This window comes from Rhineura floridana, chromosome 4 (genome assembly GCF_030035675.1).
Source record: "Rhineura floridana isolate rRhiFlo1 chromosome 4, rRhiFlo1.hap2, whole genome shotgun sequence".
Lineage (NCBI taxonomy): Eukaryota > Metazoa > Chordata > Lepidosauria > Squamata > Rhineuridae > Rhineura > Rhineura floridana.
Genome location: NC_084483.1, coordinates 200958373 through 200977132, shown reverse-complemented (window position 1 = coordinate 200977132; position 18760 = coordinate 200958373). Strand labels below are relative to the sequence as shown.

The following is an 18760-nucleotide window of genomic DNA, read 5'->3' as shown; positions in this document are numbered from 1 at the left end:
CTGAAAAATGAATGGGCAACTACTGAAAATATATCTGATTTTACCGAATTACCACCAGTATTTATGCTGAGCACCAGTGCTTATTTGCTGACTGCTGGGAACAGGCTTGGCATTTCAAATGAACTAAAGGTAGCATGCACAATGTTAAGAATGCAACAGCAGAACTGCCTGAAAGCCTACCACTTCCGGAAACTGCATCTTTTTCACTAGGAAGTTCTTGTAACTCTTCCTGGGAATCAAGAAACGATGATTTGATGTAACTAGCCAGTGTTTCCACAGGGCTGCCGCCACTGGCCATTAGTGGATTGTAGTGGTTATCAACTGGAGAACTCCCACTGTTTTTCAGTTCGTCAAACCTTTTTGCACACTGCCAAAAGATAACAGAGACGGAATTTAGTTTTAGTTCTTGCTATAAGGAAGGCTGGAAGAAATCCCAGGTGTGTCTAGGACACCAATGCTAGTGTCTGGGAAACTAAAAAAATATATATATTAACCTTTTGAAGGGCTGGTGACTAGGCCTTTGAGCCTAGCTCCTAATTTACCATTCTTGGGCAAGGTGATTGAGCGAGTGGTGGCTAAACAGTTACAGACACACTTGGATGAAGCGGATTACTTAGATCCTTTCCAATCGGGCTTCAGGACTAGACACGGAACTGAAACAGCCTTGGTCGCTCTGGTGGATGATATGAGGAGGGCGTTGGATAGGGGAGAATACACATTCCTCGTCCTCCTGGATCTCTCAGCAGCTTTCGATACCGTTGACCACGGTATCCTTTTAAACCACCTGGAGGGATTGGGAATAGGAGGCACTGTTTCACAGTGGTTCCGTTCCTATCTCTTCGGTAGGCATCAACGGGTAGCATTGGGGGAGGAGGTTTCAGACCCTTGGCCTCTCAATTGTGGAGTGCCACAGGGCTCTATCCTCCCCCCATGCTATTCAACATCTATGTGAAACCGCTGGGAGCCATCATCAGGAGTTTTGGGCTGCAGTGTCACCAATATGCGGATGACACTCAGCTCTATCTCTCATTTAAGTCCTCACCAGAGTTGGCTGTGAATACCTTGTCCAAATGCCTGGAGTCCGTAAGTGGATGGATGGGAGAGAACAGGCTGAAGCTAAATCCTGACAAGACCGAGGTGTTGCTTGTGGGTGATAAGAGAAGGTTGGGAGATTTAGACTTGGTGCTTAATGGGGTGAGATTACTCCTGAAGGACCAGCTCCGCAGCCTAGGGGTCATTCTTGACTCCCAGCTGTCCATGGAGGCTCAGGTTTCGGCAGTGAGCCGGGCAGCTTGGTACCAACTACGTCTGATACAGAGGCTGCGACCCTACCTCCCTGTTCATCTGCTCCCACAGGTGATACATGCCCTGGTCTCCTCTCACTTAGACTACTGTAATGCGCTCTACGTGGGGTTATCCTTGAAAACGGTCTGGAAACTACAGCTGGTACAGAATGCGGCGGCACGCTTGATAAAGCAGAGCCGTCGCTGGGATCATATCACCCCAGTGTTGGTAGATCTACACTGGTTACCAGTTGTTTACCGAGCCCAATTCAAGGTGTTGGTATTGACCTTTAAAACCCTATACGGTTTCGGCCCAGTTTATCTGAAGGAACGCCTCCAGTATCACCAATTATGCCGCCAAACAAGATCAGCCTCACAAGACCTTCTCTCGGTCCCACCGGTCAAAACAGCGAGGCTGGTGCGGACCAGAGAGAGGGCATTTTCGATTGTGGCCCCCACCCTCTGGAACTCGCTTCCATTGGACCTTCGACATGCCTCCTCCCTGATGGGTTTTCGCCAAGCCTTAAAGACCTGGCTATTCAGGCAGGCCTATGGGATTTCTGGGGTGGACTAGTTTTTATGGTGTATTAATTGAAGGATGGTTTTAGATGAACTGATGTTATGCTTTGTTGATTGTATATTGATTTATATATTGTATTTTGAATTGCTGTAAGTCGCCTAGAGTGTCCAGTTAGCTCGGACAGATAGGCGACTAACAAATAAAATTTTATTATTATTTATTATGCTGGGACCCAAGAACTTGAAAGCTTTTTCGGTGAGTACCAGCAAGCCTAGAGTTTGAAAGTCTATTTTGTTGCCTGAAACAGGAATCCCAATCCAATATATTTGCACTAGCACATCTGCCTACATCAAAGGCAATATAATAAGGAACTGTTTTAACCCATCAAATCCATCAAATCCATCTAGCCCATTCATCCATCTCTGACTGGCAGTGGCGCTCCAAGGTATCAGGCAAACATTTCCCCCCCAGCCCTGCCATCACAAATTCTTTCAACAGGAGATGCCTGGGGTTCAACCTCAGACCTTTTATGTATAGAACACATGTTCCACCTCTGAGCCATTTCACAGCTCATGGTAGAACATCAAAAGTTTGAGATGCTGCATTCAGGTGACATACTGAAACAATTTGTGCTATTTCCAGAGGTCTTACTATGACATTGCAAATTGAAGCTCAACCGATAGCACAATGAAAATGTAGTTAACTCAGAAAAATACTTTGTCAGCAATTCTCTCATACTGGGAAGGTCTGTAATTCAGTGACAAGAGCATCCGCTTTGCATGCAGAAGGTCTTGAGTTCAATCCCTGTTATCTCCATGTAAGGCTGGGAAAAGACTACCTGCCTGAAGCCCTGGAGAGCTGCTTGCCAGTCAGAGCAGACAATACTGAGCTAGATGGTCCAATGGTCTGACTCAGTGTAACACAGTTTCCTATCTTCCTTTGTTCCCCTGTGGGTACTTGAGGGCTTGTCAAAGAGTACAGAGAGGAAAGAGCCCTCTTGCGCCAATCATCATTCCCAACAAACATACAAGATCTTCTATAAGTATAGAATTTTTCCAAGACGATTCTCCAAGACATAAATGCCTTTCTTTCTTCTCTTGTATGTATTAAAGAGGCAGCTGGGAAGGAAAAGGCAACAGCTACAGAAAAGCAAAGGACTGGATCTGTGATGACTGGTTAAACTAGGACCACAATGTCTGAGCAGCACTACTACACACAATCTCAATAAATTCACAGGCTGAGAGAGGAGGGCACTTGCCTTTTCCATTAAGTACCCACCTTAAGACAAATTATAACTATGGCAGAAAAATTAATCCACAAGAAACCTTCCTCTAGTATTGCTAGCCAGGCACATGGGTATGGAAGGAGCTCAGCCTGTTTTCAGAACCTGGACCATCATTCTAGAGCACCATGGCTTCCCAGCACTCCATAAACGGACACTCTTAAAAATGCAGGCAGGACAAACAAGTGATGTCATAGTGGTTAACTGGCTCTGCCTCTTTATTAGCCTTGCCTTTGGGAAATCATGATAGACGCTTAGTAGGTGTGGAGGTCCATACTGCAGAAGGATCAACAGAAAGAGTTTTTCCCATGAGACTTAAAATCAGCTTATGTCTCACCCTTCAACACTGAAAGGTACCCATCACACAACAAGAACAATGAGCACAAAGGAGCTTCTAGACCTGGCAGTCAAAGTAATATTTCATAGGCATAACAACAGCACTAAATGAAAGGTATCTGGTCTGAATTCTTAAGAACTCTTTAAGCCCTAATTTTTTTAATTAAAAAGATTTCTACTAACTTTTCTTAAGTCACATTTTCCCTCCTATTGTCCATCCCTTTTTCCCTACAAGTACTGGGTTTGTGTTGTGGGTGTGGGCCCGCTGCTGCTTTTGCATTATATACTGTATATTTTTAGAAAAATCAACTCATTTGAAATGTGGTGTTGGAGGAGAGCTTTGCGGATACCATGGACAGCAAAAATGACAAATAATTGGGTGTTAGAACAAATTAAACCAGAACTGTCACTAGAAGCTAAAATGATGAAATTGAGGTCATCATACTTTGTACACATCATGAGAAGACATGATTCACTAGAAAAGACAATAATGCTGGGAAAAACAGAAGGGAGTAGAAAAAGAGGAAGGCCAATCAAGAGATGGATTGATTCCATAAAGGAAGCCACAGACCTGAACTTACAAGATCTGAACAGGGTGGTACATGACAGATGATCTTGGAGGTCGCTGATTCATAGGGTCGACGTAAGTCATGATCAACTTGAAGGTACATAACAACAACAAACCATGAAAATGTAACTCTACATGCCTTATCTCTCTTGTGCAAGAATGCAAAACAAATTTAGCCTGTTTTTGTTGGGAGGACTGGATTTCATTAATTTATGAGATAAGGTCCAGCCAACAATGCCGGACGGACTTCCTAACAAGCTCTATCTGCTTAAGCGATACGTTTATCTTTTCTTTAAAGAGAGAACGGACTAACAGGCAAGCACCCTTCTTTCTATTATTTTTTTTACTTGGTTTAAATTGTTGCAGCAAAAGGAGATTTGTCAGATTGATCGGCTTTGGACAACTTCTGGGTGAGATATAGCTCTTCTCTGTTATTCACGAAATTAACAGCTTATCTCTGTTTCTGTCGCAAAAAGCTGTCCTGGAAGTGCATTCTAAAGATAATAAACAGAAGAGGGATTTCTATTCCTGATTTCTATTCCGAGGAATATTATATTGTCTGGGACTATTCTCTTTTTGGTCTATTTTATTTTGACGAATCTGCTTCTTCACGACGCCACTAACTGGGAACTAAATTTGTTTTGCATTCTTGAACATAGAGAGATAAGGCAGGTTGCTCTGTTTATACTGTGATGTCATCAAGCCTGGAATATTAACCCAATTGTTGCTGAAATAAGAAGTGGTTCTTCTTTATTTTTGTTTTGCTTTGTTTTCGTGGTTTTAAAAATGGCAATCAAGAAAGTGGCTGAGAATCTGGAAGTAATTATGTTTCAGAAAATAATGGATGAGATTGAGATAACGAAACAAACCCTGCGACAGGGTAGTAAGGAGCTGAAAATTGAACTGAGCAAAATGACGCAGGAGCTTAAAGAAATAGGGGACCCTGTGAGAGAGGAGAATGAGATCAGAGATGAGAAAAGAAAAAATAAAGGGAAGATACAAGCCCTGGAGATTGGAACAAATGTGGAATTGGAAAAAGATCTGGAGTTTATGGATTTTAGAAATAAAATCTACTGTTTGGAATTTAACGTTATCTCTGAAGAAATTAATGAAGATATTAGAGATAAAGTTATCAATGGCTTGGATAATCTTCTGGACTGGAATGATGTGATGGAGCTTGATATAGAGAAAATCTATGGAATTAACTGCAGCCATGTGACAATGGAAAAACTCTTAAGAGATGAGCCAGTGCATTTTGTAAAAAAGAAGAACACAGATATGACTTTACAACAGTATTTCAGCAACTTATTCAGAATGGATGGCAAGAAAATATTTGGGATAGAGGAAATTCCCATCAGACTCTTATTATATGACTATGGCTACAACAGCAAGATTATTATGGAATACTGATAATGGAAGATTGGACACTGAAATTACTGGACTTAACAGGACTATTGAAGATGGAAGATGGAACTAATAGGGATAATGGAATAATGGCTATTGAAATTATTGGACCTAACAGATTCTGATGAGATGGATTAATCGAAATGTTTATTTGGACTATGGTTATGACAATAAGATTATTATAATTATTAACGAGATGGATTAATTGACATGTTTATTTGGAGAAAAATTGATAGATATATTTCTTAAAGAATTGAAACCTCTCTTTGACTTTTTGTGGAAAGAATAAAGTAATGTTTATGAGATTTGATGATTAATTAAGATAACTACTGGAGGAAAGTGATTTTATAATATGATTTAAGAGACAGGATTGTTATATATTGTAGACCTATAACTGATTTGATATGTGACAAATGGGAAGTCAACATTTTATTTTATTTTATTTTTTTGTTTAATCATTTTTGTTTTGTTTTGTTTTTTGTCTTTGAATGTTTTATGATTTTGTTTTCTATGTTTTATGAAAATTTGAATAAAAATTATTGTAAAAAAAAGAAAAAAAGAAAATGTAACTCTACACTGGGTGCAATACACATGTGATTCTTCATAGCATTCATGTGCAACATCAAAGAAATGTGAGGTTCAAGTGCCCCAAAGACTGTCATGTATGAAGATGCAGTTACATAGTGAAAGGATTTTCTCTCAGCTCTCACAGGCTTATGACTGCACAGAGAGGTTGGTTTTGACTTTGTGTTCTTATCCTATATACTGCTTGTATTAATTATTGCATAGCTTTATTGCATTGTTGTAAAAAGTTGAGAACTGGATCCTTGTTTGCTATCTTAACAGTATTATTTATTTATTTATTGCATTTGTATACCGCCCCATAGCCAAAGCTCTCTGGGCAATTTACAACAATTAAAAACATTAAAAAGAAATATACAAATTTAAAAACATATTTTTAAAAAGCAATTTAAAATCACATGCTAAAATGTCTGGAAGAAGAGGAAAGTCTTGATCTGGCGTCAAAAAGATAACAGTGTTGGTGCCAGGTGCACCTTTTTAGGGAGATCATTCCATAATTTGGGGGCCACCACTGAAAAGGCCCTCTCCCTTGTTGCCAGACTCCCAGCTTCCCTCGCAGTAGGCACCCAGAGGAGGGCCTTGGATGTTGAGCGTAGTGTACGGGTGAGTTCATGTTGGGAGAGGCGTTCCATCAGGTATTGTGGTCCTAAGCCATGTAAGGCTTTATAGGGTAAAACCAGCACCTTGAATCGAGCTCAGAAAGCAGCCAATACAAGCGGGCCAGAATCAGTTTTATATGTTTAAACCATCTGATCCCTGTTACCAACCTGGCTGCTGCATTTTGCACAAGCTGCAGTTTCCAAACCGTCTTCAAAGGCTGCCCCACGTAGAGCGCACTGCAGTAATCTAACTTGGAGGTTACCACAGCATGGACAACTGAAGCCAGGTTATCCCTGTCCAGATAGCGGCGTAGCTGGGCCACCAACCGAAGCTGGTAGAAGGCACTCCGTGCCACCGAGGCTACCTGAGCCTCAAGTAACAGGGATGGTTCTAAGAGAACCCACAAGCTACAAACCTGCTCCTTCAGTAGAAGTGCAGCCCCATCCAGGACAGGTTGGACATCCACCATCCGGTCAGAAGAACTACCCGCTAGCAGCATCTCAGTCTTGTCTGGATTGAGCCTCAGTTTATTAGCCCTCATCCAGTCCATTGTCATAAGATACAAATACAAAAGATTCAAGGAAACATCCCCAATTTACATTATCAGTTTTTCCCCCCAAAGTTGGGAGAAAAAAACTTACCTCTTTAGATGAATAGCCTGGAACCAGCCTCGCCACGCTGTCCCAATTGATAGGTTGAGGGACCCCAAATAAAGAGCAGAGGATCATATCCAAAACCATATGATTATTGTCATATGGGAAGTTATTATTTTCTGAATATCCACGGCTCATTTTTCTGGCACTACAAAAGAAAAGAGATGAAAAAAGGTGAGAACACACACAAAATTGCACTTTTAATAACTTTCTTTTTTTAATTATGCATTACTAGTTACCACCAATTAATATTGTTTAATACTTCCTGAGCAGAGAGAAGTTATACGGGAACACCAGAGTTTGGCTTTCTTTGTACAATGCTGGACCAGTGGAGATAGTGGGACAGCGGAGGGGGGGGGTCACTGGAGGGTCAATTTGTTCTGATTTTCTCCCCATTTCCCTCTCTTCCAAAGAATACTGGTAGGGCTCTACCCACCTTGCCCTGGTGACCAGGCTTCCATGCTGGAAACTGTGTGTGTTTTCATAATGTCTGTTCATGAGTAAGACAGACTTCCAACAAATATATGAGAAGAGCACACTAGAGGCAGATTTTTAAAAAGAAGATATATCACTATTAATTGGGTCCTCAACAGAGATGGGATCCATTGACTGGTGCTGTTTTGAAAGAATTCTGTCAACCCAACAGGCTGGTGTTGATTCAAATTCATTATCTGCCCACAAGCCACTGCTTCTACTGATCCGGTTTCCTCCCACCCCCCTTGGAAAAATCTCAATATTAGTATCATTACTTTAAAAGGAAATATTGATAAATGGAAGGAAATAGCAATAAAATATAAGTATTAATATCTATATCATCATGAGCATAAATAATCATGAATGGACAATAGAAAGGATATTCGGAGTAGCCCAGAGACTCATTCATGAAAAGCAGATTGTCTAAAGCAAGTATGTTACCAGAGATAGCTTGGTGAGAAACACTCCCTGTGATTCATCTTCATGAAAATGCCCAACTACATGGGTTACGCCATCACATTGTCACGTCCCCTGCCTGCCCCAATAATTGGGCAGCACTGGCATGAGAAATGCTAACATAATGAAAAGTATGGCTGGCAGATCAGAGTTTCTGTAAGCCCAGATCACAGCATCTAGCTAGCACACATAAACTGGACCCATGTCAGTCTGTTAACTGCATACATGTAGCCAAAGGCCAGATATAAAATCAGGGCCGGTTCTAAAGGGCGGCCAGGTGGGGCACTGGCCCGAGGGCCCCTGGAGCTACAGAGGCCCCTGAGGGGCCCCTCCGCTCCCCTTCCACGATCCGTGGCAGGAGCCGAGGATCGCAGGGTAGGAGGAGCTTCCAGGCCGCCCGTCATCCCCCTGCTTCACCTACCTTTCTCTCTGCTGTTTTTTGCAGTGCGCACAGGTTTGCCATCAATCAAGATGGCGGTTGAGGTATCCGTAAGGGGCTGAAGCCTCTGCCGCCATCTTGGTTGATGGCAGCAATGCGCGCACGTGTGTGCAATCAACCAAGATGTTGGCAGAGGCTTCAGCCCCTTATGGAAACCTCGGCCGCCATCTTGATTGATGGCAACCTTGCGTGCACAGTGTGCGCAGCCGCAAAAAAAAAAAGCAGAGAAAGGTAGGTGAAGCGGGGGGATAGCAGGCAGCTCAGAAGCTCCTGTCCTGCTGTGGATTGCGGAAGGGGAGCAGAGGGGCCCAGGGCAGACTGGTGCCCCGAAATGCCTGGAGCCGGCCCTGTATAAAATATTTGGTAATGTTAAACTGAATTCACCACATGCTGCCTTATCAAAGCAGTTGGATTACACTGGTGAAAGTTACCCAAACAGCAATAGGATTAAGCATTGCTATTGCTGTTAAAGTTTAGATTCTAATGAAAAGAAAACTGGAAAGAAAGCTACACCTAAACTGAAATAAAATCTATTTTGTTTAATTTATTATTATCATCATCATCAACAACAACACTACAGCTGTGGTTTTCAAACTTTATCATTTACAGAACCTTTTCCACATCAACCTGTCTGCCAAAAAGCTATCATGAAACCATGCACAATGCAGAAGCATGTTTGGGGGCACGTGGAACATTGTGTCCAGGCCTGCTCGGCATCACCATCAATCCACTGGAATTAAGCGTGCCACAGAATATCCTGACCAGACACACTGCTACAGTTGCACATGGGAAGACTAATAATGTTGCGCAAGTAGTAGAAATTTCTATTCTATTACTAACCTTGTCATTGAGGAAGCCTGACATGCTTCTGAGGAACCCCAACAGTTTGACAACCACTATCCTATACCAATATTAAAAAAAATAAAACTGAGTATAATTTCTGGAACTGTTAAGATTTATTCTGCACTAATCACAATGCAAGCCTTCTCCTGGAAGAGGAGAAAATTGCTTCTCAGTAGGAAATTGCTGTGTTGCAATTTATAGTCTCTCATTTGTTAAATAATGAATCACAGCAGAAACCAACCATGTGAGAATTCAGGAAGGAGAAAAATGGGTTGGTGGGGTGGGTAGGGAGAGACATTAATTCTAGTCCCATGATACAGCAAATTCAATTGTACAGTTAGTGATTTCAGTTTGACACTGAACACCTATTACTCGTAAGACAAAATAAAATCCTGACTTCTACCTATTGGCAACTCTTAAGACTTCATTACATTCTGTCCAGGGAGACACGTCATCTCACAGAAATAAGCAAATTTTACTTTTCTATTTTACTTTTACCTTAAGCCACCAGATAATGCTTCTGTCTCATCTAGTACATTACCAAAGGATGACTGCAGCCTTTGAGAGTTTCAAAGCACCTAGAGAAATTACCCTCCATCGCTCAAGTACTTTTGCCACACCCACATCAAAATTATAGAAAACTAAAGAAGGCAGACAAATTATTTCCTGTGGAATATATCAAGCTTTTGGTATATTTCTGTTGCAGTTAGTAACCAAAGGCTGATTCTCCTAATCATAAGTAGCTAGTGGCTGAACTTAGAAGGTTGGTTGACTTAAGTTGGAAACACCATAGGCTTTTAACTCAGCCTGTAACTAAGCCTAAGCAAATGCAGCTGAAACAACCATATATTGCTTCCCTGTTTTCCCTACCCTGCCTGTTTTCACTTCCTCCCTTTCCTCTATTGTTTTCTCCCAAGTCAGATTTTAGATTATAAGGTGTCCTTTTGTACTCTGTAAAATGCCATGGATACTGATTGTTGTTGTTATGTGCCTTCAAGTCAATTACGAGTTATGGTGACCCTATGAATCTGCTACCTCCAATAGCATCTGCTATATACCACCCTGTTCAAATCTTGTAAGTTCAGGTCTGTGCCTGCCTTTATGGAATCAATCCATCTCTCGTTTGGTCTGATGGCACTATATAAATACCAATAATAAAGTACAGTTCTGGGGACTCTTCCCAGCATTCCACCCTCTAGGCACTGGGCAGCAGATACAAACACAGAGTTTGCACAAGTGAGGTTATAGGGATGTTGAGATCTGAACCGGAGACCAGTCTTCATGATTCTCTTAATCATGAAGCTTCACTAACAATTTGCAAAAGGGGGTGGAGGGAGGCAGTAGCTGTTGCCTGAAGACTCACGCAGCTCGTTTTGCAAAACCAGGAGGGTTCCAAACTTTTGTTTCTCAAATAGGAACCCTCCTTAAAAACAGAGTGGGTTTGCAAGGGGAGTTTATAATACAGCATAAGATTCTGTTGGCCAAATAAAAAAGCCCTACCAGTGTGTCTTCAGCTTGCCTAAAGCAGGTTTCTGAAACACAGTCAGCAACATAGCTTTCAGGGCTTTTTACTGTATTACAATAAAAAGTAGGCTTTTTTTAAAGATTTTTTTTTTTTAGTGTTGCTTTTAAGATGTTTTTAGAGTCTTGTCCATTGCGTACTGCCTTGGGCTCCTTCTGGGAGGAAGGGTGGTATAGGAATTAAATAAACAGTAATAATAGAAGGGGTCAAAAAAATACTTTGCTAGCAGCGTATCATTAATTCATATACTGTAGGTTCTCCAAGTAGACCGCACAGTCACCAAGCAACGAAAAAAGAGCATTTTGTTTGTAGTAATAGTAGTAGGCCAGACATGCAGTGGGACTACAAAACATACACCAGTGGTTCCCAACCTTTATGAGTACGGGACCCCCTTTGTAAGCAGTGTGGTGTAGTGGTTACCGTTAAGGTGTTGGACTACGACCTGGGAGACCAAGGTTTGAATCCCCACATAGCCATGAAGCTCACTGGGTGACCTTGGGCCAGTCACTGCCTCTCAGCATCATGAAAACCCTATTCATAGGATCGCCGTAAGTCGGAATCGACTTAAAGGCAGTACATTTACATTTATTTTTCAAATCCCCACCCAGCCATGAAGCCCACTGGGTGACCTTGGACCAAACAGTCTCTCAGCCTGACCTATCTCACAGGGTCAGTGTAAGAATAAAATGGAAAGGGGGGGGCACCACCTTGAGCAACTTGGGAGGAAAGATGGGATATAAATGCAATAATTAAATAAATAATTTTTGCTGCAATACCAGAATCCTAGCCATCCAACCTGCTGAGCTTTTTTAAAAAAATAATAATTATAATCAAGAAGCAGCAATGTGGCGGTGGTGGGGATGCTAGACTGTGCACTAGAGACAACAGGGTGGATAGATTGAGGAGGGAGGTTAGGGCTTTTAGGCCTTGGGATGATCATCAGAACTGATGACTTGGCTAGTGTGCACTTGGGGAATGAGAGTGGAGCAGAAGACAGATCAGCACACGCACACACACAACAATACCTGCCCCTCCTGCAAGCATCAGCATGCATGCATGCATTTGGGCATGGGGGAGGTGGGAAGCCCTCAACTGCCGCAGTGTCTTGGAGAGAGAGATTGGGGGGGGGGCGGAGTGTAAGAAAGGAGGGACACTGCCACACACACTTAGCCTCAGAAATGGGGGGGGGGCAAACAAGCCCTGAGCTTCCTCACTGCTTCTTGGCTGTCTGGGCCGAAGGCAAGATCTGGACAGCCTCGCAAATAAGAATAATTTTTAAAAGGAGGTGGCAGCGAAGCAGGAGCCAAGAAAGGCAGGCAGGGTGGCTGTCAGGAAGGAAGAGGGAAAGCAGCCTTTCCTTGCAGCCTTGCTTCTTTTTGCTTCACAAAAAGCCCTCTCCTCTCATTCTGAGCAAGAGCGTCAGCAGCAGTGGCAGTGCGAGGAGACAGGAGTCTGTGATATTAATCCCCTCTTTTTCCTGGGTGCTCTGCCCTCAGCCTCCTTTGGTGTCTGCCGTGTGTTTTATAGGCAGACGCCTGCCCATGGCGGGCCTGAAAGATGCTCTGCCACTTCAGCAAAAGTCCTCTCTCATTTGGAGCAAGGGAGAGGTGCTGTCTGCAGCAGCAGTGGGGAGCTGACAGCATCTAGGGAGTGAAGCCTCTTTTTTAAAAAATTAACAAATAATTCATTTCTTTACTGTTTGCAGCCCCCCCGATTACTTTACAGCCCCCAGATTCAGAACCCCTGACATACACTCATTCCCAGCTTGAAGCAAGTCACATCTACAAATAAAATTGATGTTCCCAGCTTGAGACAAGCTAATTTTGCTTGGACAGCAGCAGTGAGCTTTAAAAAGTTCACAAAACCAGACTTAAGAGACTTGCCTTTGACCAAAAAATTTAATCCCTGCATAGCTCGTGACATAACCAGGGCCAGCTGAAGCCTCTTTTTTTTGCCCTTTGAGACACAAAGGCCAACTGCTGCCCTCCAACACCTGCCAACACACTTTCTTCTCCAGCTGTGGAGAAACAATAAAGTGCTCTGCTATAGGGATGGGCAAGAAATTCAATTTAGTTCACATTTCAAGCCAAGCCTATCAAATCCACACTTCCTGAAACAATATGAGTACCAAAACACAGCCATTATTTGAAATTCACACTTATTCAAATTATGCAATGCAGTTCGCCAAAAACTGTTTACAAAAATGCTTATGTTATGGGAAAGTGTGCATAAAAATGAATATACGAACAAAAATGACATACAAAAGTGCATTGTATGATGAGAAACTGTTTGCAAAAACATGCACATTTGCCTACAAAAATGTGCTTATTAGGAGAAATTCACACTAAAATGCTGGAGAATCTTCATGAGATTTTTTTTTAATAAAAATTTCCAAATTGCTGCAGAAATGTGGAGAACTGAACTTAAGACTGGAAAAACAAGAAACGTAGAGAACCTAAATTGACAGATCTTTCCATCCCTGCTCTGCTGAAACAATTGTCTTGTTTGCCCAGACACCCAAGAAGAGAGGAAATCACCCACGAAATGAGAGCATCCCTCACACCCACCTTCTGCAACAACAGCAGAAGAAGGGAATGAGGGCATGTTGTGCCTGATCTTCCTGGTTTGCTGCAACGCTCCAAGAAAGAAAGCAGAGGAACTTCCTCCCCTGTTAGATGTCCGTGAGAAGGAACTATCTGGGATTGTGGAATATAAGTTATATTTAGGTGGTTTACACCCTGCTTTCCAAGGCAAACTGCTTAAAAAGCAGCATACAATATTAAGCTGGTACAAATATGAATTTAAAATAATGAAAAGACAACATAACAAGAAGTCGTCCATTGAAAATAGGACTCGCAATACAACAAGGCAGGAAAAAGACCTTCTGCAACAGAAAGGTCTTCAAAGCATGCCTAACAACAAGGGAAAGAGTTTGGCAAATCTCACATTGTTAACCCATTCCAGCCAAAGAAGGAGCTGATAATGGCAGAGTAAGTGGCCAGGTAGTGAGCTAAGGCGGCCGGGGGGGGGGGGGCATTTGCACACTCACAGCATTGACAGTCCAGGGAAGAATGAAACAACAGCCAAGGTTCCACCCACATCTATTTCATTGCAAAGAAGTTTCTAATGGAGGGGGCAGGCCCAGTCTTTTAGCTAAGGAAGTAGAAGGTGTGTTTCATTCCTTACAATGCACCCTGAAAGAGAATATTGCCAGAGAATGATATCTATGAAGCTGAAAGTTCCCTGCCCCTGACAAGTAGTAAGCAAGTCAGCACAATAGAAGTAATCTCTGAATGCATTTGTATTGTGCTAAGTTCCCCTTTTAGCAATGAACTAAAACATTTATGCTAATGTAATGAGAAAAAAAAACTTCATTTAAGAAGCAAGGAAAATGTATGAGAAGGAACTAAGTCACACCTAAACTACTAGTTTTATTAATCTAGCAAGCTGCCTTCATACATTTTGTGGTATTATCTATTTCATATAGCACAGTGGGGAGAAGAGCCTGGCTGGGAGTCCAGAGTCTGAGAGTTCAAATCCCTGCTCGTGTCTCCTGGGTGTCAATGGCCAGCTAAAGATCACCCCACAGTGAGTGGCTCAGGGGTTACGTGCCCTGCCACCTGTGCAGCCGTGGGCAAGCTGCATAGTCCCAAGGAGCCCAATTGCCCCCCAGCTGGCAGTTGCGGACCAGAAAGGGGCTGGTTTGTAAAGCTGTGGCAAGTTGAGCAGGCCCTAGCCAGCTGGGGAGGACTAACCTCAGAGGGAGGCAATGGTAAACCCTCTCTGAATACCGCTTACCATGAAGACCCTATTCATAGGGTCGCCATAAGTTGGGATCGACTTGAAGGCAATCCATTTCCATTTTCAGCCCTGGGAAAGCAGAAGTTATTATGTGGTTCCTGGCAACCTATTTGATTAAACCCCTCACCATTACGTCAACTGTTATCCCATAAAACCCATCCAACTTTTCTTTCTGGTCCCCATACATCTAGATGAACCTCAACAACCTAACAACTTTTGGATCGTAGCTGGGCCCAGTTCACAAAGGATAACTTACCCTAAGGTTTCCCTACATCATGCATTTTACCAACTCACGGCTTCCTTACTACAGAATTATTTATTAACATAATACTGAAAAGCCCTTGCAGACAGCTATTAAAAATACATCAAAGTGAGTTAGCATAGTCTCTCAACACAAAGCAAATCCAACACCTCAGCAACTCTCAAACTATCAGGCATCTTAGCCATGCATAGATGACAGGTGCTCTAACACACGATGATGGTTCCAGACAGGCATGAAGCTTTTACATACAAGCAGTAAAATGCAGTCTAGATTTGATTCTCTGTAAACAGAATTTTTAAAAATACTGACAGATAGAGTTTTGTCCACTCCTGCACTCCCTTCATCTCACTTTTCAAACAATGGCCATCAATATTTGTGAGAGAGATCTTGCTCCTCTTTCAAGAACCAGTTCCAACACTCCTTATATAGTGTGGCACACATAATATAGAGCAAGTCAGCTTACTGCTCGGATATTTTCAAACTTCTGTCAATGAGTTATAAAAGCTCTTTGGATTCTCAAGTTATGAGACAGACCACCAAAGAAAAGGATTAAGCTCCACAGAGGAGACGAGAGCTCTCCCCTCCCAATCCAGAGCTAAGGCTAAAGGATCCGACATAGGACAAAGGCAGGAATGGAATGGGGTCAAGCGAGATGGAGCCGATGAAGTCTTGACTCTTGCATTCCTGCCTTTGGACACTAGGTGGAGCTACTACCCACTGGTGGTACGCTACCGGGGGGGGGGGGGGAAGACAGGTCTTACAAAACCTGCCATACTACTAGAGGCCACCAGTAGCTGAAGCCCTTCAAATTATGGGCCAAAAGCCAAGGTAAAAAACAAGATTTTTGCCTGGCGCCTAAAAGTAGATAACAATGGTACCAGGCATGCCTCCCTAGACAGATCATTCCACAAGTGGAGAGCCACCACTGAGAAAGCCACCACTGAGAAAGCCAGTTCTCGTATTGCCACCCTCTGCAACTCCCTCGGAAGGGAGAACATGGCCTCAGATGAAGAATGCAGGGTTCGAATCAGTTCAAGGCTTCCTTCACCCAGTTTGAATGATTCCTTCTCAGGAAGAAGTGTGCTGTTTACACCCAACTCCGTGAATAAAAAGCTAGATACACATAAAACAAATATATAAAATGCAGATACAACACATTGGCCCCATTCATATACAACAATAAATAGCAATTTCCCGTGATGAGGATGAGTGGCAGTGAGCCCCAGGCTTCCACATTCCCTCCATCTCCAGGGTACGAGGATGAAACTGGAAGCTTCCACTTCAGATTTTAACCAGGGTTTATCATTAAGTCCAAACCCTAAAACTGTGGTTACTGTTAACTAGAATTAGTGAAAACAAATCAGTTTTATAACCCATTGTTTGAAGATGGCTTTCTTCCACTAACTGTGGCTCAGCCCAGGGATGTGCTAGAATTCTAGTCAATTCAGATTTGGGACCGAGTTTTCCTTTAATTCACTTATTTTCTGTTGTTGTAGATTAGATGTTTATGTAGAGATTTTCTATGGCTATTTTTGAAAATGGATTTTTAAAAAAAATCTGCCTCAAAATATTGATATTAAGAACAAACATTTTATTAGGATTTCCTTTCATTTATCAATTTCCTTTCAACATATTGCTGTTTCCTTTTAAATTATCAATATTTCCTTTAAAATATAGATATGAATATCAGTATTTTTTCCAAGGGAAAAAACGGATTGGTAAAAGCAGTGGCTAGTGGATAAAGTACAAACTTGAACCGAAACCAGCAACAGAATGCTTTCAAACCTGTACCAGCCAGTGGATTCCATCCCTAGTTCAGACATCACAAGGTGCGAATTGAAAACAGAAGCAAAACCTTTCATGCTCCTCTTCGCAGCTGTGCCAGAGGGAGGGTGCACAAGCCAAAGGCTCACTGAAGCCCATTCTTGTAATGCTAAACTTTAGTTTAGCTTTATATCCAAAACAGCACATTCTACAAGGACACAAGTTTACATTTATTTCCAACATCGGTCATTCTATACATAGGATGTTTACCTTTGACTGAAAACCTAGGCAGAACAGAAATATGATTGACATGGAACATATACTAAGTAAAACCACTGACTGAACAAAGTATTGACTGATAGCAGCTTTCTAGGATTTCAGATGGGGTCTATCCTGGCCCTACATGGAGCTGCGAGGGATTAAACATGGGACTTTCAGCATGCGAAACAGATACTCCCACTGAGCTATGACTCTTCCCCAAACTAACTAAGGGTGACTAATTAAGCCCCAGTATTTTGATTTCAGCTGATTAGGGTGCAATCCTAAGTAAGAACAGTTTAGATCAATGGGGTTTACTCCCAAATAAAGACATTTAGGTTTAATGCATTAGTCTAATTGATTTCAGGCATACATTTTAAATTCTGCGACTTGACTGAGTTATATCTCACTGAGCTTATTTGCATTGTTTCTTTGTTTGTTTATTTATTTTATTTATTTATTTATTTATTTTATTGTACTTGTATACCGCCCCATAGGTTTACAGTAACTAAACCAATTAAAAAAGGTTTAAAAAGCTCTGAATGCTGAACTTTATAAAAAGGCAAAGGAAAACAAAGCATATATATAGGTGTTAATTATCAGAAGAAAAAAGATTTTCTTTTAAAAGGGGCTTTTAATTTATGTTTTAACAGCTTAGGCAAGGATCAGTTTCTCAATATTTCCCTAATAGCAGACAAGGATTTTAAAGAGGAATGGCACTGAAGTGCAATTTTGTTAGATTCCTTTGTTATGTATGATGAGCTTTATTTACTGTAGAAAAATCATTGAAATAAAATGCCGATCGACACATAGTCCAAAAATAAAGCAATCCATTTAATTTGGGCTGAAAGGAAAGCTAATATGACACACACACACACACACACACACACACAGAGAGAGAGAGAGAGAGAGACTCCAACTCATCAGATAATGATTCATCCACAAGTGGAGGAAACCTCCATAAATTAACATTATAGGGTCAGAAAAATTAAGGCCATCTCAATCACCCTTAGCACTGCTACATGAAATGATAAACACTATGGAACTGTAATACCTAGGAATCATACAACTAGATAAAACGTTGTACTTAACAAATGATGAGAGCTTCCTTTGTCCAATATTTCCAAACTAAGCCTATTCAATACATCCTTAAAAAGCTGACTTTAATTTAAAATTTGTGTGTTTCTGAGCCTATGCTGTACTCCTTCCAAACCTGTAACCTTCTTGAGAGAGAAAAAATATTGAAGAAAATATTGGCATATGAATTTAAAAAGATGCCCCATGAACAAAGGATCAGAAACAGGGAGCAAGCAGTATCACTTTAATCTAGACTCAAATGTGTCACTGTACGTACAGTTGTGGAAGGAATGAAGACAGACATAACAGTTACCTGCCCACATTTAGTAGTATTAATTAATTAATTAATTAATTAATTTGTATCACGCCCTTCCTCCCAGCAGGAGCCCAGGGCGGCAAACAAAGCACCAAAAAACTTTAAAACTTCATAAAAACAGATCTTAAAATACATCAAAACAAAACAGCATTAAAAACAATTTAAAAAACAACCTTAAAAAGGGTTAAAAACATTATTAAAAAACATATTAAACAATGCTGACACAGATGCAGACTGGGATAGGTCTCAACTTAAAAGGCTACTACTAAGTAGTAGCAGTAATTGTGGTAGGAGTAGTAGTACCTGCCCTTCACTCAAAG

The 18760-nt window shown here is 41.6% G+C and overlaps 1 protein-coding gene across 5 annotated transcripts in view; it reads right to left on the bottom strand.

Annotated features, from left to right (window-relative positions):
- The window catches only part of SANBR (SANT and BTB domain regulator of CSR), a 76699-nt gene that overhangs the window by 55915 nt on the left and 2024 nt on the right, over positions 1–18760 (bottom strand). For all 5 annotated transcript variants that reach the window (XM_061626482.1, XM_061626480.1, XM_061626484.1 and 2 more), the window contains exons 3-4: positions 7217–7376; positions 181–367 (exon numbers count right to left, since the gene is read on the bottom strand). In XM_061626482.1, the coding sequence (XP_061482466.1) occupies positions 181–367; positions 7217–7366 (337 nt within the window). In that variant the 5' untranslated portion in view covers positions 7367–7376. The remainder of the gene's footprint in view (positions 1–180; positions 368–7216; positions 7377–18760) is intronic.